The following is a 17,941-nucleotide window of genomic DNA, read 5'->3' as shown; positions in this document are numbered from 1 at the left end:
ACTTTTTAGACTGAGTGTTCAAAAAGGTATTTTAGAATTTGATCTGAATTATAAAAATATTTTTCTGATTGATTGTTCTAAAAGACATTTCCAGATCCAGAAATATCTTTTAGAACATTCAATTCAAAAGTTCTCTCACTAAAGAATTGAAGAGGGTCTATTCGTGTCCTTTAAGCCCTGAGTTCTTTTTGAGTCCTAGTCATTATTCCCTAAACTAAAAGGAGGTGTAACGATAATCAAGATCAAAGGAGGTATATAGAGACATAGGAGATAAGGGTGTAGGAAAAGGTGGGGAGATAAAGGTGTAGAATGACCCAAGGGACCAAGGTAAAATGAAAAGGAAAGATAAGGTTTTGACTTTGACTTAGGGCTAAAGTTGGTAATTTTAATAGGATGCAAGAAGAAAATTGGGGTGTAAGAAGAAAAGCCCTTGGATTCAAGTTAATTAGGCTCAAATGATTATCTTTCATATGTCTTTTTTCCTTTGATTTTGTTCCTAAATTAACTTCTTACTTTTCTTAAGTAAACACAAAAATACATGTCCGTTATAAATATTCTTCCTTCTTCCGCTGCAAACAACCCAAATGTACCAAGTCTTTTTACATAAAAGACAATATATTTCCTTCCAATTCGAGTACTTCTAAGTTAGAAGTATTTACATAAACAATCAATAAACATAATATTAAATATGTAAGTATTATTTCATAAACCGTGTATTTATAATATTACAATGAACATCTACTTGAATGAGGTTAGATTGTATATATTAAGACATTTCCTAAGTAAACTTTTTGAGTATTACTTGACTTGTTAATTTTATCATGATTACTGTACCAGATGGACCGGACGATCACTGAACTATTACGATACCAGGGGGGCGGACGACAATTGGACCATTATTATGTAGACTCGTCACCAAAAACTAGTCTCCATCGTGATGGTCCAGTTTTATGGATCGAACGACTTGAAAATTAGCTTGTAAAGATATAATCGGACGCTTTAGGATGGACGGCTAGGCAAAATCTATGATTTACATTGAGATTAAGGTAAGGAGTGATTAGGGTCATTGGATTGGGATTAGGTCGTGATTAAAGTTTCACTAATCCCAGACCCATGACAAAAATTATAAATACAGGTAAAAGGTATGAGGTATGTGATTCACATTTACTGCACATTTATTACTTTTCCAAATTTAGTGTGTGGACTGTACACTGACTTGAGCGCCGGAAAACCTTTGACAGGTATCCGACCGATCAGTTTTAGGAAGGAGACATATGAGTGCGACCTGATGGTGATAAAAGAATATTGAGGGAGATCTGAAAGTAGAACTAGACGGCTGAGAAGACAAATTGTGGAGGTGTTGGTAGTGACCTCACAACCGAAACAATTACTAATGCCGAGATGTTATTTCTCATTTATTCTTTTAGACTTTATTCACTTGAGATGATTTAGAGAAGAGTGAGTGGATAAATATGAGAAGATTTGAGGGTAAATATTTTGTTGTTTATTTAAGTGGATTTGGAAGTAAATGAAAGTGGATTTCAGAATAAAGTGTGTGAGAATTAGTTTAGGATTTAATTGATGTGACAGATAAAAAAATTTGTTTAATTGATAGAAATTAAAAACTACCAAAATATCTTGTGATAAAAATAATATAAAATTATATTTATTAATAATATATTTATTAAAAAAGTATTATAAAGAGAAAAAAAATCAAAATTATTTTTTAAAATAAAAAAATTGTATTTAAGTAAAATTAAATAGTTATATTTAAAATATAATTTTTTAAGAATAAAGTATTATTTTATTCAATACTTATATTTGAACGAATGAAATAGTTAAAAAACAAACCATTTTAAATTAAAAAATTATTTCAATTTAATGTATTTTAATTCGACGATAAAATCGAAATAAACTTATGATAAATTATAAAGTAAAATAAAATGAAGAGAGCACTCATCTCCAGGTTTTCTACATCACCATGTTCATTCAAGGTCCACCTCATGTACCTTATAAACAGAAGGGATAAAATGGACAAATCCCCTTCCCCTTCCTTCAGCAGAGATAAAACAATGTAATGTATCTCACAAATTTTCGCTCTTCCTTCTTTTCAAATTCATGAAAGTAAACATGAATTATCACTTACATTTGTCTCTTAATTTGCTTAAACGGTAAAATATATTGAAGTGAACGGTGTTATAGTCTATTTCATTGGTTTTGCGTAACCTTGAAACTAAAAAACTTGTGATTAAGAATTCTATCGACATAAGAGTTACAGAAGTTGTGATTAAAAATTTATTTTAATCTTTTAAGTTCAGAGATAAATAAATTTTCTTCTAAAATTGTTTAATTGCATTATGAAAGAGGAAGAGATGTTGAATAAATATTTAAAATTTAAAATGGAAAATAAAATACGGTATGATTTATATATTTAAAAGTAAACAATTACTATATTTTTTTCTTTCAATCTTTTGATATTTTAAGGTTTAATCTCTCTATTTTTGTTTGAAATTTTAAATAGGTCATTTTTTTTTTTGATATTTCAATTGAGTCTCTTATTTTATAAAATTGATTTAATTAAGGATTTGCTGTCAAATTATACTAAGTTAAGACTTGTTTATGTGGTATTATATAGGAATTTTTTATTAAATATTATGAATGTGATCAGATTTTTGGAAGAGGAAAGTGAGAATAATTAAAAAAATTTAAGTGCGAGAAATGTAATTGAGATTGAAGAAAAATTGAGATAAACTTAAATTTTAGAGATTTATTATTTTATTAGGTTTGGGTACAGTAATATTTGTTTTGATTTGATAGAGATAAAAGAGGAATGAGTAATTATGATTTTGTATTTATTAAGTAGAATATTATTTTATGATAGAATAAGGAAATTTTATTTTTAGGTAAGTTGATATTTTATTGTGAGTTTTTATTAGGTTTAATAGGTTCTGAAGTCCCTATATTTGGAGGTTTGTTTCAATTGGGTCCTCCAATTTTTGAAGTGATGAATTAGGTCCCTAATTTGGTCAATTTGAATCAATAAAAGCCTTTTTGTTAAGTGCAGTTAACGCCGTGAAGTTTTTGAACATGTGGCATGCTTTACGCTTCCAGGTGACATCGTTTTAAGTGCATAGGTGGATTATAAAAGGATGAAATCCCTAAATTAAAATGGTGTATTTGAAGGTGAAATTCCTAAATTAAAAGGGATTTCAACTTTTATAATCCACCTATACAAACGGTGCCACGTGGAAGCGTCAACATGTCACATGTTCAAAAACTTCACGTTAACTGCATTTAACTTTTATTGATTCAAATTGACAAAATCAGGGACCTAATTGATCATTTTCAAAATTGGAGGATCCAATTGAAATAAACCCCCAAATATAGGGACCTCCGAACCTATTAAACCTTTTTATTATTTGTGTGGTGTGAGTTTGTGTTTGTCCAGGAAGACTTTCCCAACAGGGTTCATGTGAGAAAATTAGGGAAAAAATTGGCATTGTGTTATGCGTAATGGACGTGAGGCGATGGACGTGAGGCGCGTGTTCGAGATGTTCGATCGGAACTGGGATCGGAACGCGTGTTGTTGCTGGAAGTCTATCTTCTCATTCTCACACACTTGTGACGGACTTGTAGGAAGAACACCCTCCATGACGAGAGAGGAAGCAGCTTCTTAGTAGCGGCCAATAACGTGGGGTGTGATCATAAGTTGTTTCCACTGTTGGGCAATTTTAGTAGTCCATGTGAACTCTGGTTTGGTTCTTAAATCAATGGAAGGCCCCGTGTAATACAATATGAATGTTGCATAAACTGCAAAGAAAAACTGAAAACAGTTGAGTGCTGCAACAAACTTTGTGGAGGAAACTCTCTGAGCCTTCACTTTGTTTCTTTCTCCAACATAGTCATTAATCATCCCTTCCAAGTAATCTCCACTTCTCGAGGTCGAAGTTCGACCGAAACCCATTTTAAATGATTTAATATCCTTTAATATGCAAAACAACACAGACAAAGTTAGCATATTACACGAACCTTAATCCTAATTTTTTTCCTAATCTCAGTTACATTTCTCAAAGGGGTTACACTTAAATTTTTTTAATTATTGTCACTTTGTCCTTTCAAAAATCTAATTACATTCATAAATAAACAAGTCTTAATAGCCGTGTGTAATTTGACGGCAAATTTTTAATGGGATCAATTTAAAAAAATAATAATTCAATTGAAATGTTAAAAAGTAAAGGAACCTTTGAAATCAAAATAGAAAGTTATGGTGAGATTAAAAGCGAACATGTACCTATTTTTTTATCTTTTTGGAACGATTTCATCTTTGGAAAGTTCAAGCGACCGACAATAAATCTGATATAATTAGTCTTGGAACTAGGCAAAGATAATATGATGCAATTTAATGTAGAATTTATTTCCAAGTTGTATTTCACGGTGGTGTTTGGTTAAGTCCCTTGAGCTTCCTGCATCAAACTCGATGCATGAGGTTGTTCTAGCGTGTTACAACGGTGAACGCATTCTGTATCTCTATATATAGCCCTCACTTTTGCTTTTTGACTGAAGCCAGGTTAGCCTTTAGCTAATAGCACACCATTTCAATGGATTCTGAGGATGAAATTGATGTGAATGGAAAGCGGTATACAATTTATGTTTTATGACTGTGTATCCAGGTTTGTCGGTTTGGATATAGGATACAGTTACACATTATATCCTTGGGGTAAATTTACATTATATCTTTGTGATGAATTTACATGTATCATTATTCCTTTGCTGCAACTGAATTCGATTCCCAAATCACTGATGAATTTTCTTAGTCGGCCGGACCATACTTTTGTTGGCGTTGGCATTGAGGGAAAGATGGAAATGTTGGAGACGCAGTTTGGGATTAGATGCAGAAATGGCGTGGAATTAGGGCCATGGGCTGCTGATGTATTGGACATTCCTCATTTGGGAACTTGTGGTGTTGGTAAACTCGCTCTTGAAGTTCTTGGGTTTGATCGTGATGGAAGTTGGAGACTCTTGAGTTGGTTGTATGAGGATTCTTATGGTGATTTACTTCTTCCAACTGTCAATGTTTGCTGTTGCTACCAGATTGGGAGGAAATTGTTCGAGAAACCTGCTATTTCTGCGAAGGTAGGAGGTGTGATTCGTAGGAATTGGCTTGTGTGGTTTGGATTTCGTAAGTCAAGATTTGCAGTGTTTGTAATGATTTTTCTAGTGTTCGTAGGATGTATTATGAAAAAGTTTATTATGTAAGGAGGACGGTGGAATAGATTAAGTCTTTGTAGGAGATGTGTTTTTCTTTGCTTTGTTTGTGGTTTTGTGTAATCTGTCCTTTGTTTTTATCCAATCTTATTTATCTGAACTTGTTGTTTAATGTTTTCTATAACAAGTTTTAGGGATAATTATAATAATGGTGTTAATGCTGAAAACACTTTACTAAAATAATCTTCGTTGAAAACATTTTATTATTGACATTAAAAATGTACATAGCTTTGAACTTAACAATCAATTATATATATATATATATATACGAAGAGAAGAGGGAAAAAGTTAACGTGCTCTAAACAATATTCTATGTAAAACATTAACCATAAAATTATTTAAGCATATCAAACAAGTATATCATAATAACTTTATGTAATTCACTTTGCGGAACAATTCTAGTCAGTTTAAATTGTTTTTTTAGAGTGTTATTGTAGTTTTTTTTAGGTTTTATTCCAACTGGGGATAAGTATTTTAACCAGGAGTTGTACTTTTGAGTAGCTTATAAACCGTAGAGTGTTTCTCCCTGCACTTCACCGCTTTCTACTTGTACTTCTAAAATTACATATTTGTCCCTCATTTAATAAAAGTTAAAGTAGCATTAATGATACACCCCTATAAACCTTAAGAGATGCACCCCCTTCTTCGTTTTTCTTATACTCTGAATCATTTCCTTGAGTTCACTTATTACTCTTTCATTAGTTTAAGTTGAGCGTGGTGGTCATCTGGTGGTGATAGTTGGTTGTTGGTGGGAGGAAGAAGAAGAGTGGTGGTGATACTTGTTGCTGAAGAACTGAGTTGCTGAAGAAGAAGAAGGTTTAGTATGGAAACAAACATATTTAACTGTACTTCGTGTTGCGGTTACTGTCGCCGCATATCGAGTTGCGACAAAATCCAACCGCACTTCATGTTGCGGTTAATTGATTTAACCGCATTTCGTGTTGCGGTTCATGCTGTCGTCGTTCGAACGACGTTTCTCTACAGTCGCACATCGAATTGCGGCTTCCCCTAACCGCACTTTGTGTTGCGGTTATGTTTCTGGTGCACACATTTCATATGTTTTATTATTGAATTTATGGATTATGAATTGATATATATATATTAGTTTTAAGTTTCACTGATGGTAGTTTCAGTGATGCCTTATTATTATATTAGTTTTATGGATTACCAATATATTATATGAAACAATTAAAATGAAAAGAGATAAAATAACTAAAAAAATTTAATTAATTCAATTAATAAATTAATACTTTATCTAAATTCGTAATTATTACTTAATGTAAATTACATTAATAATAAATAATTATAAAATTTTATCAATTATAAAAAATTAACAAACAACCTAAAACTAAAAAAAAAACATTTCAAAAAAAACTTAACGAAAAAAAAATTAGAACCGCAGTCTGAGCTTCGTTTTCAACAACCGCTTCCCCAAACTGCATTTCCATATGCGGTGAATGAGAATGACCAACCACAGATCCAACTGCGGTTAGTTTCAGGTACTGATCCAGTTGCGGCAGGCGTTAACCGTAAAGTCATTTATGTTCGAAACCCAACCGCCGTTCGTACTGCGGCACAGCTTAACCTCAGTGCCAAGTGCGGTTCGATATGCGGCACCCCATTCGCACAACCCTCCCGCTGATCACATTCCCGCACACCTCCCGCCGATCTCATTCGCACACACCGCCGATCCCATTGGCATATTTCATATATATACATAGCCAACATTCCTAATGTTTGTGCTGGTAAATATCTGGAGAATGATACCCAAACTCAGATGGGCAATAAGCCCAAATATTGCATTTCTTTTCACCTTCTTGTGGTGTGTAAGACCCCATCTTACTGCAGAACCATCATAATCTGTATGAAGTTCAGCATGGCACTCAGGTGAAAGGGGCCTGCCAGGAAGAACCTCTTCATCTGGAGAAAATGTATACTTGGTAAGTCCAAAGAATAAATCTTAGCAAGAAATAAATATAAATGCACACCACCAGATTCTATCATGGAATGTATGCGTCGTTAATTGATTCTTAAAACCTACTCAAGTGATGAATTTTCTTTAAACAACATTGTAGGCAATGCATATAAAGGAAATAGGAAAAAAATAATGGATATTATGACTGAAGAAACTGATATTACCAAACTGCAGTTTAAAAATTTGGTCTTAGCAGCGGAGGAGAGCAAGATGGGTAAGGGGTAAGAAGAAAGGGGGTGTAGGGTTCTTGTGGTGTCAGTTGCGGCAGAGTCTTCTGACTTTTTATAAAAGTAATCAATAGGCTGAGGCTTAGAGAAGCTAGGGGTACAATAGGAATTAAAATTAAATTTGGAGGTGCAGGACGAGACGAAGAAGGTGTAGGGAGGAACACTCTAAAATGTATTTGTGTTCATGTTTTTTGTGCACAAGATAATCTATTCTAAGTTTTTACAAATTGATTTCTGTGTCTCAAAGAAAAGCTTATTGTTAAAGGTTTTTCATGAGTCAAAACTCGCCGTTGTGATATCTTGACTTGAAATTATTTCATTTCAATAGCAAAATACATCCAAAATTCGGTTAATAAACCAAAAAAGAATAACATCGAAAAGTCAGAAAATCTTATTAATATTGAAAATGACAAAAGAATGGCACGACCACTAATTATATAAGAATAAAAGAAGACAAACAAATAAAAAAAATATATCTTTTAAGTAATGTTGTCTAAAACAAGATAAAATAATATATGATTATAAAGATTGTATATAGAAACCTTTGAAATAGTCTAATCCAACCTAGACAACAAACACTAGTGCAGAAAGGATTTTAGACGTTAGATATTTTGAACTTTTAATGTCACCACCAAAACCCACCTCTATAGGGTGATGTTAATGGGACGTCGGTTTTTTGTAGACGTTCAGTTCAAAGACCGACGTCTACAAAAACATCAGATACTGCGCTAACGGACGTCTAAGGTCGATATAAACGTCGGTCTGTAACACTTGAGACGTCTATAAAGCTGTCAAACATTGCATTAACCGACGTCTTTGGGACATCATAGACGTCGGTTTGTACATTAATTGACGTCTATGAAGTGATCGTTGTGTTTTGGTGCGGTTTTTGTCGTGTCTTAGAGTAGAGTAGTAACACCTTCCTTTGCTAGTTTCTTCGTAAGAAAATAATTATTTCTTGACATATATAATAAATTTAAAATAAATTATACTTTTAAATAGTATTATCATTAACTTTGACATTTCAACGTTGTTATTTCAAAGTTTATGATTTTTTTTTTTCATTATATGAAAAGTTATTTAAAAGAAAAAATAATAATGTAAAGAATAAAATATCACATTAAATCCATGATAAAAATTAAACGTAAACAAATTATACGAAAAAAAATAAAAATAAATATATGGAGGTAAAATATTAAATCACTCATATTATTTTATGTTGTTTTCTATAAATTAAAGTTAAATTAGTTAATTTATCACCAAAATTATTTTCTTTAAAGAAAACATGAGAAAATTTGGACTGCATATGCTTACAAAAATATAAGTATTAATGTCATTTTCTTCTAAGACCCCAAGAAACCATTCATTGAACCAAACAACCATGGCACATTAAAGAAGAATCATTCTTCAACCAAAGCTTTTGAAAGTCCTCTCTCCAAACTTGCTCCAACGCATATATGACCTCCATAAATTTAGCAAAAATAGAAGTATAACCCTAAAAAAATTATGAAAAAAAACATATCAATCCCGACTTCTTCTTAAAATACCCACTCATGAAGCCAAATTAGGACAATTCCTAGTTGAACTATTAACATTCATCTAAAGCCAAATGGAACTTGCCATATTATTTCCCTAAATGAAACTACCCTACCTTATTGAAACTATTATAGGACGAAATTGTCTTTTTAATTGAGAAATTGTCTGGAACATAATTCCTCAAGAAATAAGACAGGTGAATTATTTTTATTTTTATCTTTTGAGTGAGGAGAATGAGCTTCTTTTCTAAAAATATTCATATATATATATATATATATATATATATATATATATATATATGGTTTGCTAATTTATGTAAGATCTATTTTTAGTTAGTACATTTTAGTAAAGTGTATCTAGTTTTAATGAACAAAAAACTTCCCATTCAAAGAAAAACATAATTTAAAATAAAAAATAAAAGGTAATAACTACCTTTTATTTTTTTATTTAAAAAAACTAATAACTACTAATACATGTAACATAATCATGGATTTTAAATAACTACGTGGAAGCAATTGGATGATAAATAATTACATTTTATATTATTTTATTTTATTTTAAATTAAACCTTAAAATTATTAAAATATTCTTGGATTCAAAGTATGTTGCTAATTTAGATAAGGGGGTCTTTTAGTTGGTAGATTTTAGCAAAGTGTACCAAATTTTAGGTTACAAAAATGTCCTTGTTAAAAAAAGAAAACCAACTTTAAATCCAAGGATATTTTAATAATTTTAAAATTTAATTTAAAATAAAAAAATAAAAGGTAGTTATTAAAAATCCTGATTGGTCCACGTGTACAAGAGAAGTTATTAGCTTTTCTTTTATTTTTAATTTTAAAAAACAACTAACTTTTATTTTATTTTTTATTTTAAAACACAACTACCTTTTAAAAAAATAATAGTTTAGGGTTTAGGGTTTATAGAACCCGTCTGGATTAAAAAAACAACTACCTAGGGTTTATAGTATAGGGTTTAGGGTTTATAGAACCCGTATGGGTTTATAGAATCCGTATGGATTTATAGAACCTGTCTGACTTAAAAAGACAACTACCTTTTATTTTATTTTTTATTTTAAAAAACAACTACCTTTTAAAAAATACATAATAAAAGCCAATAACTTCTCTGAACCAATCAAGACTTTTAATAACTACCTTTTATTTTTTTTATATTAAATTAAATTTTAAAATTATTAAAATACCCTTTACAGTTAGTTTTTTTTTTTAATATAGACTTTTTTGTAACCTAAAACTTGGTACACTTTGCTAAAAATCACACACACACACACACACACACATATATATATATATATATATATATATATATATTACGTAAGGAGGTTTTTTAGTTGGTACATCCTAGCAAAGTGTACCAAATTTAGGTTACAAAAATATCCCTGTTAAAAAAGAAAACTAACTTTAAATATTTTAATAATTTTAAAATTTAATTTAAAATAAAAAAAAGTAAAAGGTAATAACTACTTTTTATTTTTTTTATTTTAAATTAAATTTTAAAATTATTAAAATAGCCTTGGATTTACCGTTACTATTTTTTAATAGAGACTTTTTTGTAACTTAAAACTTGGTACACTTTACTAAAATGTACCAATTAAAAAAAGCGTAAATTATATATATATATATATATATATATATATATATATATATATATATATATATATATATATGGGGTTTACTAATTTACTTAAAGTGATTTTTCAGTTGGTACATTCTAGCAAAGTGTACCAAATTTTAGATTACAAAAATGTCCCGTTAAAAAGAAAACCAACTTTAAATCCAAGGGTATTTTAATAATTTTAAAATTTAATTTAAAATAAAAAATTAAAAGTAGTTACTAAAAATCCTGATTGGTCCATGTGTACAAGAGATGTTATTAGCTTTTATTTTATTTTTAATTTTAAAAAACAACTACCTTTTATTTTATTTTTTATTTTAAAAAACAATTACCTTTTAAAAAATATAATGGTTTAGAGTTTAGGGTTTATAGAACCCGTCTGGGTTTATAGAACCCGTCTGAGTTTATGGAACCCGGGTTTATAAAACCAGTCTGGGTTAAAAAAACAATTATCTTTTATTTTATTTTTTATTTTAAAAAACAACTACATTTTAAAAAATATATAATAAAATATATAATAAAAACTAGGACCATTCAGGACTTTTAATAATTACCTTTAATTTTTTTATTTTAAATTAAATTTTAAAATTATTAAAATATCCTTAGATTTAAAGTTGGTCTTTTTTTTTAACAGGAACATTTTTGTAACCTAAAATTTGGTACACTTTGTTAAGATGTACCAACTGAAAAACCACTTTACGGATATTAGCAAACCCATATATATATATATATATATATATATATATATATATATATATATATATATTAATGAATTATATACTTAGTTTATAAAAGATGTGACACTCTTAATTAGGTAAAAATTACTTTATACAACCTTTTCAATCATTATTACAAAAAATTGCAAACTTTGATTGTATTCGGGTGAAGGAGTAACTCTATCTTTTTTAACAGAAATGAACCTTAATTTTCTTGTAACACGGATTTTCTTAGTTTTTCTAACATTCAGTTGTCCTCAGAAGTATATTTCCTCAGTGATTTTTTCGAATCGGAAGAGCCAAGCAAGCAAATAGTTTAATTTGCACAGAGAGCATCACAATTTCAACTTTCAACGACAAAAAAGGGTTTGCTAAGCATGCCTTGTCCTCGCCCGAATTCGAACTTCTACAGGTACAAGCAGTTCTAAACATTATCCAATTGTTTTTGCAGTTTTGCCAGTGGAGAGAAGACACATGGTAAAATCATCGTAGCAGTTATAGGAATTGAATCCTTTTTCTAATTTATCATATCTAACACTTTTCTTCTTCTTCTCGACAAGAGGGTTGGTAATCGTTATGGAAGTAACTGCAATCTATCATCGCTGTGAATTGAATTTCTGATATGGAAGACGTGGAGTGACGTCGTTTAACCGATGCTCTTACTTATTCAACTCTTAAATGTGTGTTCGTTCTCACTTTGAGCTTTCCTAAACCCTTCGATTGATGCTTCAAGTTCAGTTTTTTTTTTTTTTTTTTTTTTTTTTTTTTTTTTTTTATGGGATTGCATAATTTAGGATCAGTTCCGACTACTTTAGAAATGTTTGAAGTGAATTATCTAATTTGACAATTTTCTAGTTTATTTCACCTTCTTTGCAGTTGCCTACTCGGTACTCAGCCTGGAAGCAATTCTTGCAAGTACTGTTGCATCGGTGTAGCTTGTGGCAGCGGAGTAATGTTTAAACCCTTTTTGTTTGTGCTATGTTTCTGCAGCTTTAGTCTGCGATGATTATTACTCTTTTAAGTCTGTGCAGTGGGAGAAGCCTTGTATGACGGAAAGAGTGACAAAAATAGCAGGAAGAACACAAGGGTCTTAGCTGGTCTCATTGCTCTCAACAAAAATGCTTATAGACAACAGGTACACTCTCAAATCAGTTCCATTAACACACTCAGCTATATATAAGAAATCAGCAAGCTTCTTATCCTCTTAAATCTAGGATTCTTCTTATCAAGGTTTTAAATTGTGGAAGGAATGTGTTCACGGTGAATCCAAAAACCTTAGGCTATAGACCGGTTTTGGAAACCATGTTTCTAATTGGTCGATCATCGTTTCAAAAGTGTAATGTAGTCCCATTGAATTTCGTCTTGCTTTATCTCTGATCATGAATAAACTTAGTTGTCTTTCAATGGTATAAGTTAGGGTATCGTTTCTTTATTTTTGCACAAATATGGCAATCTTCCTGTGCATTCTGATGCCATATTCCTATTTCAATAATTCTACTTTACAGATCTTCTGCAGGAGTAGCCAAAACAGGGTTTATTCGGTCAATGTATTGGTAGTATCGTACACTCAAAACCATTAGCGATTCCCCTCCTCTCTTTTCTCTCCCCCTCTCTGAGTAGATAATTATATTCTGGCCTCTTCCAATGAATTATTCTGGTTATTTTGTACTTTTGCAAGGCATTAAGGATGGTTAGGCTCTTACCATTTCTCGAACTTGCACATGCCCAGTTTTTGCTTCTTGAAACTTGATCATATTGTGACAGCTAATTTTTTTAAACTATAAACTAATTTACTCGTGTTTATTTCACAGAGTGGCCTGTATTTGGTGCTAAACGTTATTTGTTCAGTCTGCTACTTTATTTAACTTGATGAAATTATGCAGGAACAAGTCCTATTGTTCATTGGCTGTCAGAAACAAGTCCTATTGTTCTAGAGGTTTAATTACATTATTCTTGGTTTCCTGAATTACCAGATTGTTGAAAGTTATTATCATTGAGAATTTTAAAATATCTTCAAATTTTATCTTCTAATGTTTCATATGGCTGTTTTTGTTTGATATCAAAACTTATCAGTAAGATTCTTTATACGGCTCAAAAGAAAACACCAAATATGCCTCTGTCTGACAGAAAAACTATTCAAATGTTATTCACTTTTAACTATACTGTTGGAGTGATATGAGTCTTGATAACTGATTCAAACTAATAAAAAAATTGGAAGTTAGATAACCAACTTGATACACTCGAGTATTCTACAAGCGCACCCTTTCTTGTATCATAAGCTATTGCTATTTGGTTATTTAGGATTTAACTCCTCAAGTAATTTAAGTAGAGTTTAGAGCAAGAAAGAGAAAAAACAATCCATTGTCGATTTAAACTAAAGTATTTTGTAATCGTAATATACTCACTTTCTCAATTTACTTGCAGCAACTAAATCTTGTAATTGGGAAACCTTTTTGCATTTTTGTTTTCATTCTTGGAAATGCACTTGAAAAGATATATACTGTGTGGGTAATTTATTGAATTGATAGCTAGACAAGTAAAGGATCCACTAAAATGATGTTAATTAGAACTGTTTAAACCTGTGGAGGTAGCATAATTCAGGTGATTGTAAAACAGGCCCCTCTCCACACGCACACCAAAAATTAACATGGACATTTATTTTATTTTATTTTTTTTCTGAATAAGGCGTGCTATTCGCATTTCATGATGCTGTGCCAGGCTTTTCCATTTTTTTGGTGGGGGCAGGTTATTGCTGCTGTTGATTCACGTTCATACTCGGCTTGTCAATCAAAGAAATCTTTAGATTTTTATTCGTACTTGGGATTGCTTGTGGGTGAGAGAGGAATAAGAAACTAAATTAAGCCTACGAGGCAAGATAAGAAGTGTGGCTCCACTACTACTGTAGGCACCACACGATTAAGATTCGTTGTCTGCTCGTTGCATTCCTAAAACTTTAACTCTAAAAATATTTTCTACATTGAAATTGGACATAACAACATGTGATAAACGGAGGCAAAATATCTGTTTCATGAACTCGTGTTGCTTTTCATGTTGAAATTCTGATTGATGGTGGATTCTAAAAGGATCGTGGGCTTATTCCCTTTGTAAAAAAAAGATTAATATATTATTTGTTTAATGAAGTCAACAAGGCCTAGGCCGAAATAATGGAAATGAAGAGACAATTTTGGCTTTAGAAGAAGAGAGCAGGGGTGGTGAAGGATTTGAATTGGATGCAATGTATTTGGCATTTGGCGTTAAAGAGAAAGAAAACGAAAGCGTAGAAGAGAAAAAGAGAGAGCTGGTCCCAGTTGTTTGTTTGACGGTGGCGTGTCGTATGTAACATCTTACAATATGTTAGCCTATGCCTATCTATCCGTGAACGGCTATATATCAAAAACTTCAATTATTCTTGTTCACAATCTGCTCGATAAAACAAAACTTGTAAACAAGCACGAGAGCTATCTTTGATACCTTCATAAATAAAGCTAACATGTGTCGTTATCAAGATCTATTCCATCATGGTGACCATATCACACTCGTTATGCTAAGCTTGTATAATTTTTTCTCCTTTTGCTTATGTTCTTCTTTAATTCCCCCCGTCTCCGCCACTCTTCAATCCGTGAATAGATTGCATCGCGTGCAGGATACAGAGAACCATTAACTCACGCACCTCAAAATGGATCGGAGAGTAGTTGAAATACTCTTCCTATTTATAACCTCCTCTCCATATTTGGACAAGGCTTTTACCACCATATCCTCCTAATTTCAAAAACCATTTATCTATAATTACTTTTCGATCGATTCCGGGAACAAAACAAGCCAAACCAAGTTTCTACACCAATTCTTCGTTCCCGTTTAAAAACCTTAACCTAACAATCTTCACTGCTGTACATCTGTGAAATCAATGCACATTCCTTCAACTAGAACAAACAAAAATACAAGACAAAACGAGGAGTCAGAATCAGAATATTAAAAAGAAGATAGAAGTCTATTTGCCTATTTCTTTTTTATCATTTCCACACACCCCAACCCACCAATCAATGCTTTCTTCCCTTTTCTTTCTCTTCTTTTCTTGGGAGGACGATTGTTTTTTCTATACCATAATAAGAAAATTAACATCGAAGCAAAATAAACTACAACTAGGAGTACTCCCTGCATTAGATCATAATCCATCTTCTTATACAGACATAGTAATGATCCATGGGCTATATGTGCAAAAAGCTATAAACTGGGTTTTACAAGTGTATATATATATATGATCATGATCACTAATATTACCATCGGTCAGGAAGAAAAATTACATGTACCATTACTAGAGTTCTCACCTAACTCTCATAGGAAAAAGTCAGCAAAAAAATAAACCACATAGAAGCATGAGTAATGGAGTTATCATCTCTACTCTTCTTTCAACATGTGTGAGGGAACAACATCTTGAAGAAGTCCATGGTCCCTTAGAAATGCATTCGTCCCCGGATTACAAAGCCGTCTCTCTTGAGTAAAACCCGCGTTCTTTGAAGTGGAAGAATCATTGTAAGGGAAACCCAAAAAGGACAATGTGTTGAAAATAAGTTGTTGCTGTTGGTGCTGCTGCTGCTCCTGATAGTGGGATAAGTAGTTTCCTGCTTGTGGAAAAACTGAAGCAAAGTTGGTAGCGTATCCAGCGGGGACACCTGAGCGAGGCATAACCGGGCTTGGATGTGTGTGTTGGCCTTCGTAGGTTGTGACTACCACGCTTGGATCAGTGAAAGATCGCTCCACGCGTTTCTTCACATTACATGAAACACTGGTGCAACGATAGTAACTCCTACATGTGATCCACACATAGTATATTCCAAATGTTAAGGCTATTTAATTAATTAATTATTTAATTAATTTGTTTGGTGTAACTTGTGAGTGAATTAAACGAATTAAGATAAAGTAGGGAAGGAAGGAAAAGTAGGTAGGTGCAGGCACTGTAAGACTTGAGATTAGAGTTTACCGGGAGAATTAAATCGGATGTTACCTGGGAAAAGGGCTGTTTTTCACGGCCTTTTGACCGTACTTCCTCCATCTGTACCCATCTTCCAGATGATCGACCTCGCTTTTCGTCATGAACGCGAATCTTGGTTCTCTCTGTCTCTTCTGATTTGTCTTCTTGGCCTTCAACCTAAACCCAATAAGAATCAGATCCCAGAAACCATCAAATCTTAGAACCTTCCTCACATCAACCACATCACATGTATTCTTATTTTATCTCAAAACCAAAACATAACTAAACAAAACAAAATGTACCCCATGATCTCGTTACTTTTATCTAATTGGATCGTCAAACACCTTCTCCCTTGCTATACATAGTAAACCCAAACATCATATAAAAACACGTACTTTATACTAGAGAGACCATCCCAAATTCTATGTTCTTCACATCCCATCAACCATTCATTTCTAAAATTAACTTTTTAAAACCAAAGCTTCATCGCCCCGCCCCAACAACCACAAAAAATGAAAACAAAACCTATTCTAGACTAAGCTAGTCTTCGCTGAGAAGATACCGCAGTCTTAATAAAAAAATACTCAATACTTGCACAAAACTGAAAAAAATCCACCATATATATCAGTAATCCTTTCACTAGAAAAAAAATAATTCCAGCAATCCCCGAGAAAAGAAAAAGTGATGAGATAAATAGAAGAAAAAAAAACCCACTGTTTCTTAGTCTTTTGTTGTCCTTCTTCTTCTTCATCGTCATCTTCTTCAACTTGGTCTAGAGTCTTATTCTGTTCATCATTGACAGCATCACTGGATGCAGATGAAATAGAAGAAGAGTTCGGAGTGGCGGGTTGGTGGTTCAACACCTCGGAACACTCTTTTCCGTTATCAGGTGGAGCCTTAACTGTAGAGTGATGAGGCACAGAAACGGTTGAAAGTTGAGGCAACTCAAGCAGAGGACTGTAATCCTGCACACCCAGTAGCTCCATAAACCCTAAAGAGCTCTTTTCCACCTCAGAGAAATCAAAGGCGTTCGAGAATGGATAAACGTTTGAATTATAACAAGGGAAGGAAGAGGACCCAACCGCATCCTCAGTCTTCACGACCATCTCCTTCTTCTCCATATACCAAACGAGTTGATCTCTCAAATGCTCAAATCCTTCATCTCTCACACGCCACAAACTCGAACTTAACACTAGTGAGAGAAGTGGAGAGAGGTAGGGTTGATCTGGTTTATAGCTTAGGTGTGTGTGAAAGAGAGAGAGAAAGTTTGTGAGTACTTTTGGATTTAGAAGAAAGTGAAAACTGTGTGGAAGGAACAAAGATAGAAATGAAGGCGAGATTTGACCGGCAAGTGTAGGTCATGATCTGGTACGGACAACGCTGAGCCGGTGGCAATCAATGCATGCCATGGTCGACGCTTTCATACGTAGCATTTGACCCCTTAACTGGTTTAGGGTGTGTGTGAAAGGGGTTCCGCCATCTCCTAGATTCTAACGGCGTTAAATGATTTTTTTTTTTTTACTCTCCCTCGTTTCTAAAAATGCCAAATTGTAATAATAGTGTTCACTCGTGTGCAAGTGATCTACGAAATCTGATCAATCCTTCAAAGTTGATCGTCGTTTTC

General features: G+C 32.5%; 2 protein-coding genes and 1 long non-coding RNA gene across 10 annotated transcripts; 2 read left to right on the top strand and 1 right to left on the bottom strand.

Moving 5' to 3' along the window:
• The first annotated feature begins 4,403 nt into the window (after window positions 1-4,403).
• On the top strand, window positions 4,404-5,278 carry LOC111242310. 3 transcript variants are annotated; one of them, XR_002669110.1, is made up of 2 exons: window positions 4,404-4,717; window positions 4,815-5,278. XR_002669110.1 is itself a non-coding variant. In XM_022784941.1 (2 exons), exon 2 carries the CDS (start codon window positions 4,801-4,803, stop codon window positions 5,254-5,256), a length of 456 nt encoding a protein of 151 aa, XP_022640662.1. In that variant the 5' UTR covers window positions 4,404-4,567; window positions 4,671-4,800; the 3' UTR covers window positions 5,257-5,278. The 3 variants fall into 3 exon arrangements, 2 of the variants coding, with proteins under 2 accessions (XP_022640662.1, XP_022640661.1); XM_022784941.1 differs by having other exon boundaries at window positions 4,404-4,567; window positions 4,671-5,278; XM_022784940.1 differs by having other exon boundaries at window positions 4,404-4,636.
• A 6,249-nt stretch (window positions 5,279-11,527) lies between these two features.
• Window positions 11,528-15,340, top strand: LOC111242323. 6 transcript variants are annotated; one of them, XR_002669119.1, is made up of 3 exons: window positions 11,528-11,760; window positions 11,909-12,080; window positions 12,225-15,340. It is a non-coding gene; the product is annotated as an uncharacterized LOC111242323 (long non-coding RNA). The 6 variants fall into 6 exon arrangements; XR_002669120.1 differs by having other exon boundaries at window positions 11,528-11,825; XR_002669123.1 differs by having other exon boundaries at window positions 11,528-12,028; window positions 12,225-12,297; window positions 12,380-15,340.
• Window positions 15,341-15,488: 148 nt separating this feature from the next.
• LOC106772171 (probable WRKY transcription factor 23) lies at window positions 15,489-17,676 on the bottom strand. Its single transcript, XM_014658384.2, has 3 exons — window positions 17,032-17,676; window positions 16,351-16,494; window positions 15,489-16,152 (listed from the first exon to the last, which is right to left on the bottom strand). The coding sequence occupies exons 1-3, from the start codon at window positions 17,436-17,438 to the stop codon at window positions 15,744-15,746; spliced, it is 960 nt and encodes a 319-aa protein (XP_014513870.1). The 5' UTR covers window positions 17,439-17,676; the 3' UTR covers window positions 15,489-15,743.
• Between the last annotated feature and the right edge of the window lie 265 nt (window positions 17,677-17,941).

Source organism: Vigna radiata, chromosome 8 (genome assembly GCF_000741045.1).
Source record: "Vigna radiata var. radiata cultivar VC1973A chromosome 8, Vradiata_ver6, whole genome shotgun sequence".
Lineage (NCBI taxonomy): Eukaryota > Viridiplantae > Streptophyta > Magnoliopsida > Fabales > Fabaceae > Vigna > Vigna radiata.
This window is presented reverse-complemented; position numbering and strand designations above follow the sequence as displayed.